A 25,089-nucleotide genomic window follows, 5' to 3' on the forward strand; every position below is an offset into this window, starting at 1 on the left:
GGCCTCCTGGAGGAGGTGAGCTCTCAGCAGGGCCTTGATACATGTATACATATATATACATATATGCATATATGTATATATACACATATGTATACATACATATATGCATATATGTGTATATACATATGTACATATATGTATATATACACATATGTATGCATATATGTATATATACATATATACTAAGCACTGGGGAGGTTACAGGGTTACAACATTACTCTATTTTATTTGTACATATTTATTCGATTTATTTTACTTTATAGCCACGAGAAGCAGCGTGGCTCAGTGGAAAGAGCCCGGGCTTTGGAGTTAGAGGTCATGGGTTCAAATCCCGACTCCGCCACTTGTCAGCTGTGTGACTTTGGGCAAATCACTTCCCATCTCTGGGCCTCAGTTCCCTCATCCGTAAAATGGGGATGAAGACTGCGAGCCCCCCCCCGTGGGACAACCTGATCACCTTGTAAACTCCCCAGCGCTTAGACTAGTGCTTTGCACATAGTAAGCGCTTAATAAATGCCATTATTATTATTATTATTATTATTTTGTTAATATGTTTTTTTTTGTTGTTCTCTGTCTCCCCCTTCTAGACTGTGAGCCAGCTGTTGGGTAGGGACCGTCTCTAGATGTTGCCGACTTGTCCTTCCCAAGCGCTTAGGACAGTGCTCTGCACACAGTAAGCGCTCAATAAATACGATTGAATGAATGAATGAATGAATGAATGAATGAAGGGCGCGCGGAAGGGGCGGGTCCTTGGGATGTGGGCGTGTCCTGCGCGCGGAGGGGGCGTGCCCCTACCGGGGCAGTGGGCGTGACCCTCCCGCAAAGGGGGCGTGGCCAGTGTTTGAGGGGCGTGGCCTGTGCGCGGCCTGGGGTTGTGGGCGTGGCCTCGTGGGAGAGGGGCGTGGCCTAGGGTCTGGGGGCGTGGCCTGCTCGCGATGGGTCGTGCCCTGGGGCTGAGGAGGCGGCGGGCGCGCGCGGAGGGGGCGTGTCCCTGGAGGGTTATGGGCGTGTCCCGCGCGCGGAGGGGGCGTGGTCTGCGTCTGAGGGCGTGGCCCGCGCCTTCCTGGGGCTGCGGGCGTGGCCCTCGCGCGCTAGGGGGCGTGTCCTGGGTCGGAGGGCGTGACACCTACAGGCTGAGGGCGTGGCAGTCGCGCAGCGGGGGCGTGGCCCGTGTTTGAGGGGCGTGGCCCCGTGCGGATGGGCGTGGCCTGGCCTGAGGGCGCGGCCTACACGCGACGGGGCGTGTCCTGGGGCTGAGGAGGTGGAGGGGGCGTGTCTCCGACGGGTTGTGGGCGTGTCCCGCTCCCCGCGGGGGCGTGGCCTGTATGTGAGGGCGTGGCCTGTGCCCTCCCGGGGCTGGGCGCATGTCCCGCGCGCGGAGGGGGCGTGGCCTGCGTGTTTGTCAGGGAGCGGCCTGGGTTTGAGGGCGTGTCCTGGGACTGTGGGCGTGTCCCGCGCTCGGAGGGGCGTGTCCTGAGCCAGTGGGCGTGGCCCCACGCGGAGGGGGGTGTCTGACGGGCTGGGGGCGTGTCCCTCGCGCGGAGGGGCGTGTCCCGGGGCCGTGGGCGGGGCCTCACGCGGAGGGGGCGTGTGTCTGACAGGCTGGGGGCCTGTCTCGCTCCCGGAGGGGCGTGTCCCGGGGCCGTGGGCGTGGCCCCCGCGGAGGGGGCGTCTGTCTGACGGGCTGAGGAGGCGGTTGGTGCGCGGCGGGGGCGGGGCCTGGGGCTGTGGGCGTGTCCCGCGCGCGGAGGGGCGTGTCCCGGGGACGTGGGCGGGGCCTCACGCGGGGCGGGGGCGTCTGTCTGACGGGCTGAGGGGGCGGTGGGCGCGCGGCGGAGGGGGCGTGTGTCTGTCGGGCTGCGGGCGTGTCCCGCGCGCGGAGGGGCGTGTCCCGGGGACGTGGGCGGGGCCCCCGCGGAGGGGGCGTCTGTCTGACGGGCTGAGGAGGCGGTTGGTGCGCGGCGGGGGCGGGGCCTGGGGCTGTGGGCGTGTCCCGCGCGCGGAGGGGCGTGTCCCGGGGACGTGGGCGGGGCCTCACGCGGGGCGGGGGGCGTCTGTCTGACGGGCTGAGGGGGCGGTGGGGCGCGCGGCGGAGGGGGCGTGTGTCTGTCGGGCTGCGGGCGTGTCCCGCGCGCGGAGGGGCGTGTCCCGGGGACGTGGGCGGGGCCCCCGCGGAGGGGGGCGTCTGTCTGACGGGCTGAGGAGGCGGTTGGTGCGCGGCGGGGGCGGGGCCTGGGGCTGTGGGCGTGTCCCGCGCGCGGAGGGGCGTGTCCCGGGGACGTGGGCGGGGCCTCACGCGAGGGGGGGGGGCGTCTGTCTGACGGGCTGAGGGGGCGGTGGGCGCGCGGCGGAGGGGGCGTGCGTCTGACGGGCTGCGGGCGTGTCCCGCGCGCGGAGGGGCGTGTCCCGGGGACGTGGGCGGGGCCTGTCGCGGAGGGGGCGTGTCCTGGGGCTGAGGAGGCGGTGGGCGCGTGGCGGAGGGGGCGTGTGTCTGACGGGCTGGGGGCGCGTCCCGCGCGCGGGGGGGCGTGTCCCGGGACGTGGGCGGGGCCTGTCGCGGAGGGCGTCGGTCTGACGGGCTGGGGGCGTGTCCCGCGCGCGGAGGGGCGGTGTGTCCCGGGGCCGTGGGCGCGGCCCCACGGAGGGGGCGTGTGCCTGACGGGCTGAGGCAGTGTCCCGCGCGCGGAGAGGCCGTGCCTTGGGGCTGTGGGCGTGTCCCGCGCGCGGAGGGGGCCGGGGCGGCGGGGGTATGTCCTGGGTCTGGGGGCGTGTCCCGCGCGCGGAGGGGAGGTGTGTCCCGGGGCCGTGGGCGGGGCCTCACGCGGAGGGGGCGTGTGTCTGAGGGGATGGGGGCGTGTCCCGCGCGCGGAGGGGCGTGTCCCGGGACGTGGGCGGGGCCTGTCGAGGAGGGGGCGTGTCCTGGGGCTGAGGAGGCGGTGGGCGCGCGGCGGAGGGGGCGTGTGTCTGACGGGCTGTGGGCGTGTCCCGCGCGCGGAGGGGCGTGTCCCGGGGCCGTGGGCGGGGCCTCACGCGGAGGGGGCGTCGGTCTGACGGGCTGAGGAGGCGGTTGGTGCGCGGCGGAGGGGGCGTGTGTCTGACGGGCTGGGGGCGTGTCCCGCGCGCGGAGGGGCGTGTCCCGGGACGTGGGCGGGGCCTGCCGTGGAGGGGGCGTGTCCGGCGCGCGGAGAATCCGTGTCCCGGGGCCGTGGGCGGGGCCCCCAATGCCCCCAATCCCTCTGCCCATCCGCCAAGCTCGCCCTCTTCCTCCCTTCAAGGCCCTGCTGAGAGCTCACCTCCTCCAGGAGGCCTTCCCACACTCAGCCCCCTCCTCCCCCTCTCCACCCCCCCGCCTTACCTCCTTCCCTTCCCCACAGCACCTGTATATATGTAGATATGTTTGCACAGATTTATTACTCTATTTATTTTACCTGTACGTACCTATTGTATCCTTGTATCCCCCCAGCCCTTAGAACAGTGCTTTGCACATAGTAAGCGCTTAATAAATACCATCATCATCATCATCTATTCTATTTATTTTATTCTGTTAATACGTTTGGCTTTGTTCTCCGTCTCCCCCTTCTAGACCGTGAGCCCGCTGTCGGGTAGGGACCGTCTCTCGATGTGGCCAACTTGGACTTCCCAAGCGCTCAGTCCAGTGCTCCGCACACGGTAAGCGCTCAATAAATACGATTGATGATGATGATGATGATGACGGGGCCCTTCAAGGCCCTGCTGAGAGCTCACCTCCTCCAGGAGGCCTTCCCAGACTGAGCCCCCTCCTTCCTCTCCCCCTCCTCCCCCTCTCCATCCCATCTTACCTCCTTCCCTTCCCCACAGCACCTGTATATATGTTTGTACGTATTTATTACTCTATTTATTTATTTATGTATTTTACTTGTGCCTATCCTATTTATTTTATTTTGCTAATACGTTTGGTTTTGTTCTCCGTCTCCCCCTTCTAGACCGTGAGCCCGCTGTCGGGTAGGGACCGTCTCTCGATGTTGCCAACTTGGACTTCCCAAGCACTCAGTCCAGTGCTCCGCACACGGTAAGCGCTCAATAAATGCGATTGATGATGATGATGATGATGACGACGGGGCCCTTCAAGGCCCTGCTGAGAGCTCACCTCCTCCAGGAGGCCTTCCCAGACTGAGCCCCCTCCTTCCTCTCCCCCTCCTCCCCCTCTCCATCCCATTTTACCTCCTTCCCTTCCCCACAGCACCTGTATATATGTTTGTACGTATTTATTACTCTATTTATTTATTTATGTATTTTACTTGTGCCTATCCTATTTATTTTATTTTGCTAATACGTTTGGTTTTGTTCTCCGTCTCCCCCTTCTGGACCGTGAGCCCGCTGTTGGGTAGGGACCGTCTCTCGATGTTGCCAACTTGGCCTTCCCAGGCACTCAGTCCAGTGCTCCGCACACGGTAAACGCTCAATAAATACGATTGATGATGATGATGATGATGATGATGATGACGGGGCCCTTCAAGGCCCTGCTGAGAGCTCACCTCCTCCAGGAGGCCTTCCCACACTGAGCCCCTTCCTTCCCCCCCACCTTACCTCCTTCCCTTCCCCACAGCACCTGTATATATGTAGATATGTTTGTACAGATTTACTACTCTATTTATTGATTGATTGATTGATTTTACTTGTACACATCTATTCTATTTATTTTATTTTGCTAATATGTTTGGTTTTGTTCTCTGCCTCCCCCTTCTAGACCGTGAGCCCACTGTTGGGTAGGGACCGTCTCTAGATGTTGCCACCTTGGACTTCCCAAGCGCTCAGTCCAGTGCTCCACACACGGTAAGCGCTCAATAAATACGATTGATGATGATGATGATGACGGGGCCCTTCAAGGCCCTGCTGAGAGCTCACCTCCTCCAGGAGGCCTTCCCAGACTGAGCCCCTTCCTTCCTCCCCCCCTCCTCCCCTTCCCCACAGCGCCTGTATATATGTTTGTACGTATTTATTACTTTATTTATTTATTTATTTATTTTACCCGTACCTATCTATTCTATTTATTTTATTTTGTTAATACGTTTGGTTTTGTTGTCCGTCTCCCCTTTCTAGACCGTGAGCCCACTATTGGGTAGGGACCGGCTCTCGATGTGGCCAACTTGGCCTTCCCAAGCGCTCGGTCCAGCGCTCCGCACACGGTGAGCGCTCAATAAATACGGTTGATGACGATAATAACAATAATAACAATGGCATTTATGAAGCGCTTACTCTGCGCAAAGCACTGTTCTGCGCTTACTCTGCGCAAAGCACTGTTCTGAGCGCTGGGGAGGTTACAAGGTGAGCAGGTTGTCCCGCAGGGGGCTCCCAGTCTTCATCCCCATTTTCCAGATGAGGTCACCGAGGGCCAGAGAAGTGCCCCAAGTCACCCAGCTGGCAATTGGCGGAGCCGGGATTGGAACCCACGACCTCTGGCTCCAGAGCCCGGGCTGTTTCCACGGAGCCACGCTGCTTCTCGATGATGATGATGATGATGACGGGGTGAGGAGGCGGTGGGGGCGCGGGGGGGGGCGTGTCGGTCCGCCCTCCCTCCCGCCCTCCCCCGTGGCGTCGTGCGGGTCGTCAGCCCGGGCGGGGGCGGACAGGGCCGAGCGCCGAGGAAGATGGCGTCGTGTCCGTGGCGGTGGTGTCCGGCGGCGCCGGCGGGCGGGCTGGGCCCGCTGTGGGGCTGGCTGTGGAGCGAGCGCTTCTGGCTGCCCGGCAACCTCAGCTGGGCCGACTTGGAGGCGGGCGGGGACCCCGCCGGAGGCCCCCTCCACGGCCAGGGACAGGGCCAGGGGCAAGGCCAAGGCCTCGGCTTCCCGCGCGCACGGCACGCCCTCCTCGCCTTCCCCCTGGCCGCCGGACTCTTCTCCCTCAGGCTGCTCTTCGAGCGGTGAGAGCGAACCCCCCCCCCCACCGACCCACCGGGAGGGGCCCGGGAGCCCGGAGAGATGGGAAGGCTGGGAGCGGAGCTAGGGGGATTGGAAGCGGGAGATGGGAGCCGAGGGGCTGGGAGCAGGAGCTGGGATCCGGGAGCTGAGGGGCGGGGAGCTGGGAGAAGGGGCAGGGATCTGGGGGCTGGGAGCAGGAGGAGCAGGGGGCCTGGAAGCGGAGGTAGGGGGGTTGGGAGCGGGAGTTGGGAGCTGGGATCCGGGAGCAGGGGGGCTGGGAGTGGGAGCTGGGACCCGGGGGCTGAGGGGCTGGAAGCGGGAGCCGGGATCCGGGAGCTGAGGGGCTGGGAGCGGGCGTGCGGATCTGGGAGCAGGAGCTGGGATCCTGGAGCTGAGGGGCTGGGAGCGGGAGTGGGGATCTGGGAGAAGGGGCAGGGAGCCGGGAGCTGAGGGGCTGGGAGCGGGAGTGGGGATCTGGGAGAAGGGGCAGGGAGCCGGGAGCTGAGGGGCTGGGAGCGGGAGTGGGGATCTGGGAGAAGGGGCAGGGAGCCGGGAGCTGAGGGGCTGGGAGCGGGAGTGGGGATCGGCAAGCAGGGACAGGGATCTGGGGGCTGGGAGCAGGAGTGGGGATCTGCAAGCAGGGGCAGGGGGCTGGGAGCAGGAGCAGGGGGCCTGGAAGCAGAGGTAGGGGGGTTGGGAGCGGGAGTTGGGAGCTGGGATCCGGGAACTGAGGGGCTGGGAGCGGGAGTGCGGATCTGGGAGAAGGGGCAGGGAGTGGGGATCTGCAAGCAGGGGCAGGGATCTGGGGGCTGGGAGCAGGAGTGGGGATCTGCAAGCAGGGGCAGGAGGGGGCTGGGAGCAGGAGCAGGGGGCCTGGAAGCAGAGGTAGGGGGGTTGGGAGCGGGAGTTGGGAGCTGGGATCCAGGAGCAGGGGGGCTGGGAGCTGAGGAAGGCGGGCTGGGAGCGGGAGGTGGGATCCGGGAGCTGAGGGGCTGGGAGCGGGAGCTGGGATCTGGGAACTGAGGGGCTGGGAGCGGGAGTGGGGATCTAGGAACAGGGGCAGGGGGCCTGGGAGCAGAGGTAGGGCGGCTGGGAGCAGAGGTGGGAGGGCTGGGAATAGGAGTGGGGAGCCTGGAAGCAGAGGTAGGGGGGTTGGAAGCAGGAATTGGGAGCTGGGAGCAGGAGCGGGGATTCAGCAGTCAGCGGGGGTTAGGAGCAGGAATGAGGATCTAGGAGCAGGGGACCTGGGAGCAGAGGTAGGGGAGCTGAGGTAGGGGAGCTGGAGCAGGAGTGGAGATCTAGGAACAGGAACAGGGATCTTGGAGCTGGGGGGCTGGGAGCAGAGGTAGGGGGGTTGGGAGCAGGAGTTAGAAGCTGGGAGCCGGAGCAGGGGGCCTGGAAGCAGAGGTACGGAGCGGGGTTGGGAGCCGGAGCAGGGGGCCTGGAAGCAGAGGTAGGGAGCGGGGTTGGGAGCCGGAGCAGGGGGCCTGGAAGCAGAGGGAGGGAGGGGGCTTGGGAGCAGGAGCAGGGATCCTGCAGCCAGAGGGGTTGGGAGCAGGAGTGGGGATCTAGGAGCAGGAGCAGGGATCCAGCAGCCAGGGGGGCTGGGAGCAGGAGTGGGGATCTAGGAGCAGCAGCAGGGGGCCTGGAAGCAGAGGTAGAGGGGCTGGGAGTGGGGATCTAGCCACAGGAGTGGGGATTTAGGAGCAGGGGGGCTGGAAGTGGAAACAGGAAGACTGGAAGCAGAGGCAGGGGTCGCTGGGAGCAGGGAGCCTGGAAACAGGGGAGCGGGAGCAGGAGCCGGGGGTTGGGAGTGGGGAGCTGGGAGCAGGAGTGGGGATCTAAGAGCAGGAGGGCTGGAAGCAGGGGAGTCGGGAGCAGCAGCAGGGGGCTGGGAGTGGGGAGCTCGCAGCAGGAACGGGGATCTAAGAGTAAGGAGTGGGGAGGAGGAGCAGGGGGCAGGAGCGGGGAATGGGGAGCGGGATCGGTGGGCTGGGAGCAAGAGAGCTAGGAGAGGGTGATGTGGGAATAATAGTAATAATGATGGTATTTGTTCAGTGCCAACCACTGTTCTAAGCGCTGGGGGAGATACAAGGACATCAGATTGTCCCACGTGGGGCTCTCAGTCTTAATCCTCTTTCTACAGATGAGGTAACTGAGGCTCAGAGAAATTAAGCATCTTGCCCAAGGTCACACGGCGACAAGTGGCGGAGCCGGGATTAGAACCCACGACCTCCGACTCCCAAGCCAGGGCTCTTTCCACTAGGCCACACTGCTCCCCCTGGAAGCGGGGGTGGGGATGGAGCTTGGGGGTTTGGGAGTGGGGGGGCTGGGGTCCAGATGGTGGGGGCTGGAGCCTGGGGGGCAGGGGCTGGGGGAACCTGGGGGGGCGGGAGCTAGGAAGGGAGTTGGGGGCTGGAGGCCAGGGGGCCGGACGGTTGTAGGGTGGAGTTGGGGACTGGGCCGGGGGAAGTGCTCTGCACACAGTAAGCGCTCAATAAATATGATTGATTGATTGATTGGTGGCTGAGGGCTTGGGAAAGGAGAAGGCCAAGGAGTTGGGGAGGGGGCTTGTGCGGAGGGGATTGAGGGGGAGGAATGGGGTGAGGTGTCTGGATGAATTAAAGCCACGCAAAAGGGTCTTGTCGGCTTGGGGTCCGAAGGGCAGCAGAAATGGGACTCCCGTCGTCTCCTGCGCCCATCCAGTTTGTCCCGCAGCGCCTCCGACCTCCTGGGGTTGCTAAGGAAGGAGTCGGTGGTAACGATGGAAGCAAGCGGCGGGAGAGCCGGGAGACCCCCTCGGGGATTCTGGAGACTGGGAGCAGGCACCGGGTGTGGGCCGAGACGGATGGGAATCCGGAGCCGGGCCCGATGGGGGCAGCTAGGGTGGGCGAAGATGCGGGGGCCACTTCCCGCTGCTGCCCTCCACCCCGTCTGAGGGGCCCGGCTGGCCCTCACTGCCCAGGCCGCTGTGGGGGTGAGGGGCGGGGGGTTCTTTCGGGCTGAGACCCCCGGCATCCTCCTGCTGGGCCCCCTCCCCGTGCGGGCCCTACCCGAGAAATGACGCCCCCCACCCCCAGCCCCTCTTGGCGGAGGGAGGGAGGTGACTGAATCCCCCTCCTCACTCCAAGCGCAGAAGCAGCGTTGCCTAGTGGACGGAGCACGGGCTTGGGAGTCGGAAGGTCCTGGGTTCTAATCCCAACCCCGCCTCTCATCTTCTCTGTGGTCTTGGGCAAGACGCCGCTTTATACTTCTCTGAGCCTCAGTTATCTCATCTGTCAAATGGGGATGTTTCCAACTTGTACTTCCCAAGCGCTTAGTACAGTGCTGTGCACACAGTAAGCGCTCAATAAATACGATTGATTGATTGGGGATGAGTCGTGTGAGCCCCGTGTGGGGCAGGGACAGCGTCCAATTTGATTAGCTTGTATCGACCCCAGCGCTTAGAACAGTGCTCGGCACATAGTAAGCGCTTAACACATACCATCATCATTATTACTATCAGTACCATAAAAAACAAAAAACCCTTGCGTCTTTCCAACTCATCCCAGCCTCCAGATGCCACCAAGGTTTCCTCGGGCGAAGGGTGATGGGGAGGCAGTGTCCCCACCCCGAGAATCGACCGGGGTTCCCCGCCTTCTCCCGATCACAGGAGATGGTGGACTCGGCCCCGCTGCGGGTCTCTGGTACTTGGGATCGCCAACCTAAGGAGGCTGGGAAACCCTAGCCCATCGTTCCTCTGGGGCCGGGGCTGGACTGGACTGATACCAAGTGTGGTATTAAGCGCTTACTCTGTGACAGGCACTGTACTAAGCGCCGGGGCTGGAAACAAACAGATCAGGTTGGGCACGGTCCCACGTGGGGCTCACAGTCTCGAGCCCCGTTTTCCAGATGAGGTCACCGGGGCCCAGAGAAGCGAAGTGACTCGCCCAAGCTCACACAGCGGACAAGTGGACAAGCCGGGATTAAAACCCATGACCTGACTCGAACCCCGTTGAGCCCCGGGAGATGTTGAGGGGGGCCCGGGGTACGAGTTCGGGTGTTGGGCCTGGCCGCGGTGGGGTCCCAAGGCTCCGGCCCCCGCCCCCCCCCATCAGCGGCGGTCCCCGGCTCCGGGCGGGAGTGGTGTCCGGGGTGGCGGCGGTGGTGGTGGTTTTCCAGCGCATAGAACAGTGCTCTGCACATAGTAAGCGCTTAACAAATGCTGTCATTATTATTATTATTATTATTATCATTTCTGCACATAGTAAGCGCTTAACAAATGCTGTCATTGTTATTATTATTATTATTATTCTGGAGGCGGAGGTGGCCCTGGCTCTCCCGGCTCTGCTGGGGTGTGGCGGGTGGCAGTCAATCAATCAATCATTTTTATTGAGCGTTTACTGTGTGCAGAGCACTGTACTAAGCGCTTGGGAAGTACAAGTTGGCAACATCTAGAGACAGTCCCTACCCAACAGTGGGTTCACAGTCTAAAAGTGGCAGGAATGGCCTCGTGGATCGCGTCGGGGGGCCCGCTCAGTGACCCCTCTGTTCCTGGTCTGCGCGTCCGGACCGGAGGGCGGCCCCCCCAGATGCACGTGTCCATCAGTCTGTCTGTCCGGCTCCATGTATATGTGTGAGTCCCACCCTGAGGCCTGCACACAACCTCTGTGTGTGTGTGTGTGTGTGTGTGTGTGTGTGTGTACACTGCTCTGTGCACAGTTAGCCCTCAGTAAATACCAGTGATTGATTGTGTACGTGTGTGTATGTTTTTTTTTTGTGTGTGTGTGTGTTTTTCCCAGCCGGAGGGAAAGAGCCCGGGCTTTGGAGTCAGAGGTCATGAGTTCAAACCCCCGGCTCCGCCAATTGTCAGCTGTGTGGCAAGTCACTTCACTTCTCTGGGCCTCAGTTCCCTCCTCTATAAAATGAGGATTAAGAGTTTGAGCCCCCCGTGGGACAACCTGCTCACCCTGTAACCTCCCCAGCGCTTAGAACGGTGCTTTGCACATAGTAAGTGTTTAATAAATGCCGTTATTATTATTATTATCCGTATGTGTCTGTCAGCCAGAGACCCACCCCCAGCTCTTTCCCCTCCCGGCGAAGGGGCCTGGAAGCGAGTCAGTCCAGCGGTGGTGGGCAGCGGCGGCAGCAACAGCCAAAGCCGGCCGCTCCCGGCCCCCCGGCCCGCCCTTCCATCCCACCCCGTTGGGTGGGCTCTGGAGAGGATGACCAACTTTTTTTTCTCTTTCTGTTCCCGGCGGGTCGTTGCTCCGCACTAGTAGAGATGCCATCCGGGGCCAGAGGTGGGGGGCGGCCGAGTCCGGTGGGGGAGCCCTGTGGGGGGAAAAGGGGGCCCGGGGCGGCTGGCAGCTTCCGGGACCGGCCGGATCCGCCCATCCATCCGGGCAACACCGACAAGAGGCCTTCCGCCCACCCCCTGCCCGTCCGCCCAAGCGGTTTAACCGGAGTGGAGGGCCGCCCCCCGACCTTGTCTAGCCTTGGCCCCAAGGGCCCCGGGGCCCGACGCTTAACGACATCACCGGGAACCGGTCCCCTGGCTCCAAGCCTGGCTCCAAGCGTACCAACGCCTAGCCCGGGAGGACGGTTAATTCTGGCTCGCTCTCGCCCCTTCTCGCTCTCTGAATCAGTTGCCTGTCCCAGCGTTGAATAACCCCGGCAGGAAAAGCTCTTTCTCGGGTCTGACCGCAGTCTCTCGTCGCAATCGAGGGCCCGTTTCCTCTTGTTCGGGCTTCACGGACGGGGGTTTGGGCGGTTATGCCCGGGTCCCCCGACTCTTCTCAAGGGCCCCCCCCCCAGCCTCGATTCCTGCCCTCTCTGCTCTGTTTGGTTGTGTGTGCTCTCTCTCTGTCTCTCTATCTCTCCCTGTCTCTGTCTCTCCATTGCAGACTGGGGCCTGGCCTCCCGGCCCCCCTCCCTGCTGAGGGGAGGCCCAACTTTCGAGGGGGCTAGCGTGGGGTCCGAAAAGGCCCGGACCCTCGGAGGAGGGGACTTTGGACGCCGGCCCCTCTTCCACCAGTCCGCTGACCACCATGCAGCCTAGAATAATATTGATAATGATGGTATTTGTTAAGCGCTTACTTTGCGCCAGGCACCAAGCTCCGGGGTGGATACAGGCAAATCGAGTTGGACACAGTCCCCGGCCCACGTGGGGCTCGCAGTCTCAAACCCCCTTTTCCGGATGAGGGGACCGAGGCCCAGGGAAGTGGAGCTGCCAACTTGTACTTCTCAAGCGCTTAGTACACCTTGTAATCACCTATTTATTTTATTTTGTTAATGTGTTTTGTTCTCTGTCTCCCCCTTCTAGACTGTGAGCCCACTGTTGGGTAGGGACCGTCTCTAGATGTTGCCAACTTGGACTTCCCAAGCGCTTAGTACAGTGCTCTGCACACAGTAAGCGCTTAATAAATACGATTGATTGATAGTACAGCGCTCTGCACACAGTAAGCGCTCAATAAATACGATTGAATGAATGAAGGCAGTGACTTACCCACGGTAACACAGCAGACAAGTGGCGGAGCCGGGATTAGAACCCTTATTACTCAATTTATTTATTTTACTTGTACATATCTATTCTATTTATTTTATTTTGTTAGTATGTTCGGTTTTGTTCTCTGTCTCCCCCTTTTAGACTGTGAGCCCACTGTTGGGTAGGGACTGTCTCTACATGTTGCCAATTTGTACTTCCCAAGCGCTTAGTACAGTGCTCTGCACATAGTAAGCGCTCAATAAATACGATTGATGATGATGATGACTCATTCATTCATTCGATCGTTTTTATTGAGCGCTTACTGTGGGCTCTATCCACTAGGCCACGGTGCTTCTCAGCATATACTGGGCCGGGGGGTGGGGTGGGCTGCTAGTGGTGGTTGGGCCTGGCCCGGTTGGACCTGTTTTCTTTTGGGGGGCGCGGATGGTCTGTCGGGGGGGGCGGGGGCGGCCAGGCGGGATTGGGGTGGGATAAGTACGGTTGGACTCTGTGGTCTTGGCCAGTTCCCTGCACTTGGGGCCGTGGATTGCACAGCTTCCTGTGTCTTTAGGGTCTGTGGTCCCCTCCCAATCCCAACTCCAACCCCCGCCCCGGTGAGAGGCCCCAGCCACCCCACTGCCACTCACGCCTCAGGCCTTGAGGGAGATGGGGCGAGTCCCCAGACCGTTCATTCATTCATTCATTCAGTCGTATTTATTGAGCGCTTACTGTGTGCAGAGCCCTGTACTAAGCGCTTGGGAAGTCCAAGTCGGCAACATAGAGAGCCGGTCCCTACCCCAACAACGGGCTCACAGCCTAGAAGGGGGAGACAGACGACAAAACAAAACACGGGGACAGGCGAGGCCTTCCCAGACTGAGCCCCTTCCTTCCTCTCCCCCTCGTCCCCCTCTCCATCCCCCCCATCTTACCTCCTTCCCTTCCCCACAGCACCTGTATATATGGATATATGTTTGTACCTATTTATTACTCTATTTATTTTACTTGTACATATCCTATTTATTTTATTTTGTTAGTATGTTTGGTTTTGTTCTCTGTCTCCCACTTTTAGACTGTGAGCCCACTGTTGGGTAGGGACTGTCTCTAGATGTTGCCAACTTGTACTTCCCAAGCGCTTAGTACAGTGCTCTGCACACAGTAAGCACTCAGTAAATACGATTGATGATGATGATGTGAGCCCACTGTTGGGTAGGGACTGTCTCTAGATGTTGCCAACTTGTACTTCCCAAGCGCTTAGTACAGTGCTCTGCACACAGTAAGCGCTCAATAAATACGATCGATTGATTGATTAACTGAGGCACAGAGAAGCAAAGTGACTTGCCCAGAGTCACCCAGCTGACAGTTGGCGGAGCTGGGATTGGAACCCACGACCTCCGGCTCCAAAGCGCGGGCTCTTTCCGTTGAGCCACGCCACTTCTCTAATGGAGAGCCTGGACGGAGGGGAAGTGAAAAGGGAGGGGAGAATCAATCAATCAATCAATCAATCAATCGTATTTATTGAGCACTTACTGTGTGCAGAGCACTGTACTAAGCGCTTGGGAAGTACAAGTTGGCAACATATAGAGACAGTCCCTACCCAACAGTGGGCTCACAGTCTAAAAGGGGGAGACAGAGAACAAAACCAAACATACTAACAAAATAAAATAAATAGAACAGATATGTACAAGTAAAACAAATAAATAGAGCACTAAATATGTACAAACATATATACATATATACAGGTGCTGTGGGGAAGGGAAGGAGGTAAGATGAGGGGAATATGCTACGCATTTGGATCTGTGACCTTTGGACGTTTGATATGGAGAAGCAGCGTGGCTCAGTGGAAAGAGCACGGGCTTGGGAGTCAGAGGTCATGGGTTCGAATCCCGGCTCCGCCGCTTATCGGGTGTGTGACTTTGGGCAAGTCACTTAACTTCTCTGTGCCTCAGTTACCAGCAGGAAGGCTTCCTGGAGGAGACGCCAGAGGTGGGGCACATCTGAGTTCTAATCCTGGGGTCCCACTGCCAGCTCTGAGCCGGGGTGGCCGGCGCCGCCTTGACCGGGTGGTGACCTTCCGGGGAGCCCCGGCTCTCGTCATCCCCGGCATCCACTTTGGCCAGAGTCCGTTGCCCGGGACTGGGCGTCGGGAGAGCCCAGTTGCCAACTTGTACTTCCCAAGGGCTTAGTACAGTGCTCTGCACACAGTAAGCGCTCAATAAATACGATTGATTGATTGATTGAGAGCTGCGTTCCAGCTCCGAGTCTGCTTGTGTGACCTCGGGCTGGTCGGAGGAGCGGTGTGGCTTAGCGGGTACAGCCCGGGCCTGGAATTCAGAAGGCCCTGAGTTCTAATCCCGACTACGCCCCTCGTCTACCGCGTGACCTTGGGCCAGTCGCTTCACTTCTCTGGGTCTCAGTTACCTCATCTGTAAAACGGAGGTTAAGACCGGGAGCCCCATAGGGGACACGGACTGCGTCTAACCCGATTCATTTTTACTTCATGGCATGTGTTAAAGCGCTTACTAGGTGCCAGGCACCCTGCTAAGCGCTGGGGTAGATACAAGGTCATCGGGTTGGACACAGTCCCCGTCCCACATCATAGAGTTCGCAATTTTAATCCCCATTTTACAGGTGGGGTAACTGAGACATAGAGAACCAGGCAGTCGTATCGGGGAGAATACGGAGAAGTAAAGGGTCGCAAAGCAGACATCTGACAGAGCTGGGATTAGAACCCAGGCCCTTCTGACTCCAGGCCTATCCACTAGGCCACACTACTTCTCAAGAGTAATAATAATAATAATGATGGCATTTGTTAAGCGCTTACTATGTGCAAAGCACTGTTCTAAGCGCTGGGGGGGATGCAAGGTGATCGGATTGTCCCACATGGGGCTCACAGTCTGCATTCCCATTTTACAGATGAGGGGACTGAGGCCTGGAGAAGTGAAGTGACTTGCCCAAGGTCACGCAGCTGTCGGTTGAGCCGGGATTCGTTCATTCATTCAATCGTATTTATTGAGCGCTTACTGTGTGCAGAGCACTGTACTAAGCGCTTGGGAAGTCCAAGTCGGCAACATATAGAGACGGTCCCTACCCAACAGCGGGTTCACAGTCTAGAAGGGGGAGACAGACAACAAAACAAAACATATTAACAAAATAGAATAAATAGAATAATTGTGTACAAGTAAAATAAATAAATAAGAGTAATTCATTCATTCTTTCAATCGTATTTATTGAGTGCTTACTGTGTGCAGAGCACTGTACTAAGCGCTTGGGAAGTACAAGTTGGCAATGTATAGAGATGGTCCCTACTCAACAGTGGGCTCATAGTCTAGAAGGGGGAGACAGACAACAAAACAAAACATATTAACAAAGTAAAATAAATAGAATAAATATGTACAAGTGAAATAAATAAATAAGAGTAATTCATTCATTCATTCATTCAATCGTATTTATTGAGCGCTTACTGTGTGCAGAGCACTGGACTAAGCGCTTGGGAAGTACAAGTTGAGACGGTCCCTACCCAACAGCGGGCTCACAGTCTAGAAGGGGGAGACAGACAACAAAACCAAACATATTAACAAAATAAAATAAATAGAATAAATATGTACAAATAAAATAAATAGAGCAATAAATACGTACAAACATATATACATCTATACAGGTGCTGTGGGGAGAGGAAGGAGGTAAGGCGGGGGGGATGAGGGGGAGAGGAAGGAGGGGGCTCAGTCTGGGAAGGCCTAACCCATGGCATTTGAACCCGTGACTTCTGACTCCAAAGCCCGTACTCTTTCCACTGAGCCACGCTGCTTCTGTAATCAAGATAATCAAGTTGGACGGGGGGGGCTCACAGTCGAAGCGTGGGGGACGACAGGCATCGATCGAATCCCCATTTTACAGATGAGGACTCTGAGGCCCGGTAAAGTGACCTGCCCGGGGTCACATAGCCCGGGATTAGCCCGCCTCCCAGGCGCGGGCTCCTTCCCCTAGGCCGCACTGTCTCTCCATCCCGGGTGTCGGGGATGATGATGATGACCCTGGGGGTTTAGTACAGTGCTCAGCACACAGTAAGCGCTCAATAAATACGATTGATTGGGGGACACTCGAGGGCAGAGATTCGGGAACAGACCCGGGAGGTCCAGTCCCCCACCCGGCCCCTTGACCGGCTTCCCGCCCCCTCCTGCAGGTTCATCGCCAAGCCGTGCGCCATCCACCTGGGCATCCAAGACAGCGGGACACGCCACGCCCAGCCCAACGCCATCCTGGAGAAGGTTTTCACGTCCATCACCAAGGTGAGCGGGGGGCAGGGGGCTCTCCTGGCTTGGTTCTCCCGCCGCCCCTTCCCCACAAACCCTGCCCCATCTCCACCCCCCCACAGGTCTGGCACGAGACGGGGAGGTCCTTACCGTTTGGTACGGTCAATCGTATTTATTCAGCATTTACCCGGTGCAGAGCGCTGTACTGAGCTCTTGGGATAGCGCAATACGTCAGACGCATTCCCCGCCCACAGCGAGTTTACAGTCTAGAAGGGGAAGATGTTAATGTAAATAAATTACGGATGAGGACGTAAGCGCTGGGGGCGGCGAATAAAGGGAGCAAGCGAGGGCGCCGCAGAAGGGAGCGGGAGGAAAGGACACGAGTTAATCAGGGAAGGCCTCTAGGAGGAGACGAATGAGGCCGCAAGGCGGGGAGAGGGGGAGGTAGGGTGGCCCAGGGCACGGAGAGACCCTGCCTGGGGAGCGAGACCGGGGTCGATCAATCAGGCGATCGTATTTATTGAGCGCTTCCCGCGAGCCCCCGGGAGAGTACGATGCAACAGATTTGGTCGACACGCTCCCTGCCCACAGTGAGATTACAGTCTGCCCGCCAGGAGGTCCGGGACTGAGCGGCCCCCTTCCCTCGCCACCCCGGGAGGACCTCGGCCGTTTAGTGGTGTTTATCGAGGGCAGAGCTCTGTACTAAATGCTGGGGAGGCTACAAGACAACAGAGTTGGGAGGCACATTTCCTGCCCTCAAGGAGCTTCCGGTCCAGAGGGGGATCGAGGGCCCCCCGACCGGCCGGAGCCTGGTGGCCCCTGAGCCAGGAGTCCACCCGCCTTGGGGGCGACGGTGACCCCCGTCCCCGACCTGCAGAGCCCCGACAGGAAGCGGCTGGAGGGATTGTCCAAGCAGCTGGACTGGGACGTGCGGAAAATCCAGTGCTGGTTCCGGCACCGCAGGAACCAGGAGAAGCCGCCGCCGCTCACCAAGTTCTGTGAAAGCATGTGGGTGTGCGGGGGAGGCGGGGGGCGGGGGGCGGACAGGGCACCCCCTGGGTCCGCGTGGGTGGCGGTGCGCGGGGGTGTGTGTGAGACCTCCCAAACGGGACGGGGTTCCGCCCGAGTGGGGTCCCCAGGGTGGCCAGCCTGCCTCAGCACCCCCGGGCCTGGGCCGCCACCACCCCTGCAGCCAGAGTTGGGGGGACGGGCTGGGGGGATGGCCCCGAGTCCCCGAGCCGGGCCGGGGCAGGGGGCTCCGGGTTCATCCCCGCCCCCTCCCCGCACCAGGTGGAGATTCACCTTCTACCTGTGCGTGTTCTGCTACGGCATCCGGTTCTTGTGGTCGGTGAGTCGGGGCGGGGGCGGCCGGGAGCGGAGAGGGGGGCACCTCTGGGCGCGGGCTGACCTCGGTGTGGTGGGGGTCTCCTCCCTCAGACGCCGTGGTTCTGGGATACCCGACATTGCTGGCACGGTTACCCCTTCCAGGTGGGGCCGGGGGCTCGGGGGGCACGGGAGGGGGCGGCGGGCCTGGGCCGGGACTCCTGACCCCTTCAGTCCCTCGGGGGGCCGGCGGGGGGGACGGGTGGGGGCCGCGGCGGGATCGGACGGCCCGGAGGCTGCGATTCGGGCTTGCCCCTTACTTCCCCCGCCACCCCCTACCCTCGGGTCGGAGGGAGTCGGGGGGTGGGCGGTGGGATCCGGGGCGGGGGTCCCGCCCGGTCTCACCCGTTGCCTCGGCCCCGCAGCCCCTGACTTGGGACCTGTACTACTATTACATCATAGAGCTGGCCTTCTACTGGTCCCTCATGTTCTCCCAGTTCACAGACATCAAACGCAAAGTGAGAGACGTCTCCCCCCCGCGCCTCCCCTTCCTTCTCCTTCTCCCGCGCCCCTTCCGCCGCCCTGCTTTGGGGGAAGGCGAGGGTAGGGGGTGGGCAGACTGTGTCCGACCTGATTAGCTCGTCTGTACCCCAGCCCTTAGAACGGTACCCTACACTAAGCAAACATCACCATCATCATATCAGTCAGTCAGGGCTAAGAAGGCCCAGCCCCCCCCAGCACCGAGGTCTCCCATGGGGTGGCCCAGGCTACCTTGGCATCGTTGACCGGCTCAGACCGGCCTCTGCGGGCCCCCCCTTTTACCGCCATTTCTGGGAGAGAGGGGCTCCGTGGGCGGCTCTCTTGTCCCGGGCCTGAGCCTGGGCATTGGGGTTTGTGGGGAAAATGGGGATCGGGGTGGCGGTGAGGGCAGGGGTCGGGCGGGAGGCGCTGACCGCGGGAGTCCACCCGCCTCCTCCCGCTGACCTCTCTGGGTCCAGCTGGGCCCCGGGGCGGGGGGACCCAGAGCCCGAGAAGACCGGTCCGTCCCAGGGTGTCGCGGAGAGTGGGGAACACCCGACCTGGGGCCCCGGCCCGGCCAGCCCCCCGGCCCACCAATCCCCGAGCCCTAGGCTTGGGCGGCCTGCGGGGACACCGGCGGGGGTGGAAGGGGCGGGGTCGGCGACTCAGACCCAAGGACCCCGGCCCCGTGCCCCCAAAACAATCATTCAGTTGAATTTATTGAGCGCTTACTGTGCACAAAGCAGTGTACTAAGCGCTCGGGAGGGGCATGACCTAGTGGAAAGAGGACGGGCCTGGTTTCTAATTCCCATTCCTCCATGTACTTGCTCTGAGACCTTAGGCAAATCCCTTCACTTCTCTGGACCTCAGTTCCCTCATCGGCAAAAATGGGGATTCAGTATGTGTTCATTCATTCAGTCGTATTTATTGAGCGCTTACTGTGTGCGGGGCACTGTACTGAGCGCTTGGGAGGGACAAAGCTGTTCTCCGTCTTACTTAGACTGTGAGCCCCACGTGGGATCTGATTGCCTTGTATCTACCCCAGCGCTTAGTCTAGTCCTCGGCACCGAGGAAGCACTTAACAAATACTGCAGTTATAACGTTACTATTATTCTTCAGGTGGACCCAGACAGATCCAACCAGGTCCGGACGGGTCAAGGGAGAGGGCCGGGCACAGTCAGGGCAGAGGCCGGGGGCCACTAGGACGGGCAGGGAGGCGGGCCAGGTTGTCGAGCGGGTGGTCCGTGGCCCCCGGCCCCCTCTTCCCCCTCCCCAGGACTTCCTGATCATGTTCGTCCATCACCTGGTCACCATTGCCCTCATCACCATCTCCTACATCAACAACATGGTGCGCATGGGGACACTGGTCATATGCCTGCACGATTCCTCCGACTTCCTGCTGGAGGTGAGCTGCCTGCCCTCCTTCCCCCTCAGCTCCTCCCCTCCCCTGCCCCGCCTCGCCGCCTCGCCGCCTCACTAGCCACCCCCTCCATCCAGGCAGCCAAGCTGGCCAACTACGCCAAGTACCAGCGGCTCTGTGATGCCCTCTTCGTGGTCTTCAGCGCCGTCTTCATGGTCACACGCCTGGGCATCTTCCCGTTCTGGTGAGGGGCCGATGGCCACGGCAGACCCGGGCGCCGCGGCCCGGCTCTCTCCCTCGGGATCTGCTCCCGGCCGGCCCCACCTGTCCCTTCCGAGTTCGTCCCCCTTGGGCCCGGGCCCCGTCCCCGCCCCGATCATTCATTCATTCGAGTGTATTTATTGCCAGTGTGATTCTTGGCCCCACCCATCCATCCATCCATCCATCCATCCATCCATCCATCCATCCCCTGCTCCCTCTCCCCCCCGGGCCCCATCCCTGTCCATCCCCCCTACCCCGTCAGGCCCCGTCCCCCGGCACCTCCCCGTCCCCCCCTCCGCTTAGCGGCGGTCGGTCAGCGCACGCCTTCCCCCGCCGCCCGTCCCGGCAGGATCCTGCACTCGACGCTGGTGGAGAGCTGGGAGATCATCGGGCCCTACCCGACCTGGTGGCTGTTTAACAGTCTGCTCCTCGTGCTGCAGAGCCTGCACGTCATCTGGTCCTACCTCATCGCCCGCATCGCCTACAAGGCCCTCGCCCAGGGCAAGGTGGGGCCCGGGACCCAGCCTCCCTCCTCCCCTCCCCTCATCCCCTAACCCTGGCCGGAGGTGGCGGGGCCATGAGGCAACTCGCTTAGAACGGTGCCAGCCCTTAGAACCGTGCTTGGCACATAATAACGAATACTATCATTATTATTATTACTACTAACTGGGGGCTCCACCGCGGGCCCTTCCCTCACCCCAGCTCCCAGCCCTCCTCCACCCCTTCCAGCCGGCCCGGGCCTGGCGGCGGGACACCCCCCAGCCCCAAGCCGTGCCCGTGGTCTCCAGTGTCGCCTTTCACCGTGCCACCTCCCGGTGTCTGTCCGTCCATCCGTCTTGCGGCCGCCAGCCACCCCCATCTCTCCCCTCCTGCTCTTCTGTCTCTCTGTCTCTGTCTCTCTCTGTCTCTCTCTCTCCTGCCCAGGTGACCTAGCCCAGGGGAGGACCGGACCCCGGCTCTGTACTCTCCTCTTTTCTCACCTTCCTCCTTTTCTCTGTGCCAGACACGGAGCTGGACACTCTCATCTCTTGCATGTAAGTGTAACCTGTGCCGCCGCCGCCGCCGCTCCCCTGCCCCGTCCCGTGTGGGTCGTGGGCGAGGTGGCCGTCTGTGTGCGTGCATGCGTGTGTGTGTGTGTGTTTGTGTCTCTTTGTCTCTCCTGTCTCTCTCTTCCTGCTTCCTTCCGTCTCTGTGTGTCTCCTGCTCTGGACCCGGGCTGCAGCGGGTTCGCGGCGCGTCAGCATGAGAAGCAGCATGGCTCGGGGGAAAGAGCCCGGGCTTTGGAGTCAGAGATCGTGGGTTCAAATCCCGGCTCCGCCAATTGCCAGCTGTGTGACTTTGGGCAAGTCACTTCACTTCTCTGGGCCTCAGTTCCCTCGTCTGTAAAATGGGGGTTAAGACTGTGAGCCCCAAGTGGGACAACCTGATCACTTTGTATCCCCCCAGCGCTTAGAACAGTGCTCTGCACATAGTAAGCGCTTAACAAGTACTATTACTATTATTATTATTATTATTATTATTGTCATCATCGGGGCCGCGCCCCCTGCCGGTGATTGCCGGGCCCGGCGGCAGCGCCCCCTTGTGGGCGCGCCCGCCTGGTCTCTGCCGCGCCCCCTTGTGGCCGCGCCCGCTTGGTCTCTGCGGCGCCCCCTGCCGGTGGGCGCCGGGCCGGGCTGCAGCGCCCCCTTGTGGCCGGGCTCTTGGCGCATCGGCATGAGAAGCAGCGTGGCTCAGGGGAAAGAGCCCGGGCTTTGGAGTCAGAGGTCGTGGGTTCAAATCCCGGCTCCGCCAATTGCCAGCAGTGTGACTTTGGGCAAGTCACTTCTCTGTGCCTCAGTTCCCTCATTTGCAAAATGGGGGTTAAGACTGTGGGCCCCAAGTGGGACCACCTGATCACTTTGTATCCCCCCAGCGCTTAGAACAGTGCTCTGCACAAAGTAAGCGCTTAACAAGTACCATTATTATTATTATTATTATTATTATTATTATTATTGGGGCCAAGCCCCCTGCCGGTGATTGCCGGGCCCGGCTGCAGCGCCCCCTTGTGGCCGCCCCCGCCTGGCCTCTGCAGCGCCCCCTTGTGGCCGCCCCCGCTTGGTCTCTGCAGCGCCCCCTGCCGGTGGCCGCCGGGCCGGGCTGCAGCGCCCCCTTGTGGCCGCGCCCGCCTGGTCCGTCGCGCCCCCTGCCGGTGGGCGCCGGAGCGCCAGGGGAGGGGGCTGGAGGCTTCTGGGGGTCTGGGCGGGTGGGCTTCCTCCCCGCGTCTGCGGTGGGCAGCCCCACCACGCCTGACCCCTGCGGGAGCCTGCCAACAGGGGGTGGGCCGGGGCCAGAGAAGCAGCCTGACTCAGTGGTCAGAGCGTGGCCGTGGGATCGGAGGTCGTGGGTTCTAATTCCGGCTTAGCCGTGTGACTTTGCGCAAGTCACTTCCCTTCTCTGGGCCTTAGTGACCTCATCTGTAAAGTGGGGATGAAGACCATGAGCCCCATGTGCGACAACCTGGTTACGTTGGGTCCCCCCGGCTGCTTAGAACAGTGCCTGGCACGTAGTAAGCCTTTAACAAATGCCGTCATTACGGTTATAATTATTTGTGAAAGGACGGGGCTAAGGGGGCCCTGGGTTCCTCCCTCCTGCCCCAGCCCTCCTAGAGGGGCGGCCCCGAGACCAGAGTGCCGAGGGACCCAAGTGTCCGGGAGCTGGGATCCCATTCAGCTCCTGGATGGTGAGGGGGAACTCCCTGGGATCCCATTCAGCTCCTGGATGGTGAGGGGGAACTCCCTGGGATCCCATTCAGCTCCTGGATGGTGAGGGGGAACTCCCTGGGCTCAGCCTGCATCCCTGCATCCCTCCATCCGGCAGCCTGGGCCGAGCCCCTCTGGGAAGAGCCCCGGGGCCCTGTATTGGACGCTGAGAGCGGGGACAGGTGATGGCGGGGAAGCGGGGGGGCCGGGAACACAAGCCATCCCGGCAAGCTTCCCTTGGGACAATCAATCAATCAATCGTATTTATTGAGTGCTTACTGTGTGCAGAGCACTGTACTAAGCGCTTGGGAAGTACAAGTTGGCAACCCAGAAGGCCCAAGCCAGACGGTCAGTGCTTTAAGGGGGGGGGGTGAATCCAGGAGGACTTCTGGGAGACGGTGGGTCAGAGTCTTGGAGGGCTTGGGTTAATAATAATGATAGCATTTATTAAGCGCTTACTACGTACAAAGCACTGTTCTAAGCGCTGGGGAGGTTGCAAGGTGATCAGGCTGTCCCACGGGGGGGCTCACAGTCTTCATCCCCATTTTACAGGTGAGGGAACTGAGGCCCAGAGAAGTGAAGTGACTGCCCCAAAGTCACCCAGCTGACAAGTGGCGGAGCCGGGATTTGAACCCACAACCTCTGACTCCAAAGCCCGGGCTCTTTCCACTGAGCCACGCTGCTTCTCGGTAGCAGGCAGACGGAGCTGCGGGGAGCGGGGCGTGGGACAACAGCGACGGGACTTACCGTCTCTCTCTCTCTCTCCCCCTCTGCCCTCCTGGTGGGGTCTGCAGGTGTCCAAGGATGACCGCAGCGACGTGGAGAGCAGCTCGGAGGAGGAGGACGGCGCCCGGAAAGGTGCTCGGGGCGGAGGCGGCACCAGCAACGGCGCCAACCGCGCCAACGGCCACGCCTCCGCAGGGACGCGCTGGGTGCGGGAGTAGGGCCAGCGGCCGGGCAGGGGTGGCGAGGGGGCCCGGCCCCTGCCTGGGACCCGCGGACTCTGAGGCCTCGCCCGCGGCGGCCCCGCTCCGGGACGGAGGAGCCGGGCCCCACGGGGACAAACGTCTCTCCCTTTTTTTAAGAGCCCCCGCCTTTTGTATTTAATAGCCTCCGTGTCCCGTCCGTGACGTGATGGCAGCGTGTGTGCGTGCGTGCGTGTATGGGAGCCGGGGCCGGGACAGCGGGCGGGCTGGGGGTCCCGGCCCTTCCCCCCCCCGGCATCCTGCCCCCGTGGCCCTTCGTGGGGACTCGGCGGCGGGGGGCACGGAGCCTGGCCCGCATCCCCACTTGGGGTGGCCGCTGGATTTCCCCACCCGGGGGGACGGGCCGCGGCCTTCCCGCGATGGTACGTGGGGACGATGTACCCTGGGGGGCACAGCGGGCGCTGGCGGGTGAGGGCGGTTACCGTTTTTATACCATTGTTTGCTCTTCTCTGTGATTAAATGTGCTTCGCCCCCTCCAGCTCCGCGCACCACCTCTGTTCATCATCAGTCGTATCTGTTGAGCGCTTACTGTGTGCAGAGCACTGTACTAAGCGCTTGGGAAGTACAAATTGGCAACATATAGAGACGGTCCCTACCCAACAGTGGGCTCACAGTCTAAAAGTCTGTTCTCCCCAGGGGCGCCGGCCGGGTGACTGACCCCGTCCGGGCCGGGACCCCCCACAGATGCCACGGCCAGGACGGGAGGGGACCGGTCCTCGGGCCTCCCTTGGCCGGCCAGGCGCCCAACTTGTCTTTTTTTAAGGTATTTCAATCAGTCGTATTTATTGAGCGCTTACCGCGTGCAGAGCACTGTGCTAAGCGCTTGGGAGAGTACACTAGAACAATAGAGAGACGCATTCCGTGCCCACCAGTTACTGTACACCAGGCACCGTACTAAGCACTAGCGTAGACCCAAGCGGATCAGGTTGGACCCAGTCCCCGTCCCACTTGGGGCTCACGGCCTTAACCCCCATTTTACAGAAGAGGTAACTGAGGCCCAGAGAAGTGAAGCGACCTGCCTGAGGTCCCACAGCTGACAAGCGGCAGAACTGAGATTTGTTCGATCGTGTTTATTGGGCGTTTACTGTGTGCAGGGCACTTTACCAAGCGCTTGGGAGAGTACACTAGAACAGTAGAGACGCATCCCGTGCCCACAAGGACACCGTGGTCTTGAGCGGGAGAAAGACAACTGTAGAAATTAATGATGAGAACCCAGCATGGCCTACTGCAGCGAGAAGCAGCGTGGCTCAGCGGAAAGAGCCCGGGCTTTGGAGTCAGAGGTCGTGGGT

General features: G+C 60.9%; 2 protein-coding genes across 2 annotated transcripts; one reads left to right on the top strand and one right to left on the bottom strand.

Annotated features, from left to right (window-relative positions):
* Positions 1–999: 999 nt before the first annotated feature.
* On the bottom strand, positions 1,000–3,244 carry LOC119932920 (basic proline-rich protein-like). The gene is made up of 2 exons (XM_038752046.1): positions 1,784–3,244; positions 1,000–1,725 (listed from the first exon to the last, which is right to left on the bottom strand). Exons 1-2 carry the CDS (start codon positions 3,242–3,244, stop codon positions 1,000–1,002), a joined length of 2,187 nt encoding a protein of 728 aa, XP_038607974.1.
* Positions 3,245–5,627: 2,383 nt separating this feature from the next.
* CERS5 (ceramide synthase 5) lies at positions 5,628–24,278 on the top strand. The gene is made up of 10 exons (XM_038752300.1): positions 5,628–5,899; positions 16,544–16,649; positions 17,491–17,621; positions 17,904–17,961; positions 18,051–18,101; positions 18,362–18,454; positions 19,732–19,860; positions 19,953–20,059; positions 20,426–20,582; positions 23,609–24,278. The coding sequence occupies exons 1-10, from the start codon at positions 5,628–5,630 to the stop codon at positions 23,756–23,758; spliced, it is 1,254 nt and encodes a 417-aa protein (XP_038608228.1). The 3' UTR covers positions 23,759–24,278.
* The last annotated feature ends 811 nt before the right edge of the window (positions 24,279–25,089 follow it).

The sequence above is a fragment of the Tachyglossus aculeatus genome, chromosome 10 (assembly GCF_015852505.1).
Source record: "Tachyglossus aculeatus isolate mTacAcu1 chromosome 10, mTacAcu1.pri, whole genome shotgun sequence".
NCBI lineage: Eukaryota > Metazoa > Chordata > Mammalia > Monotremata > Tachyglossidae > Tachyglossus > Tachyglossus aculeatus.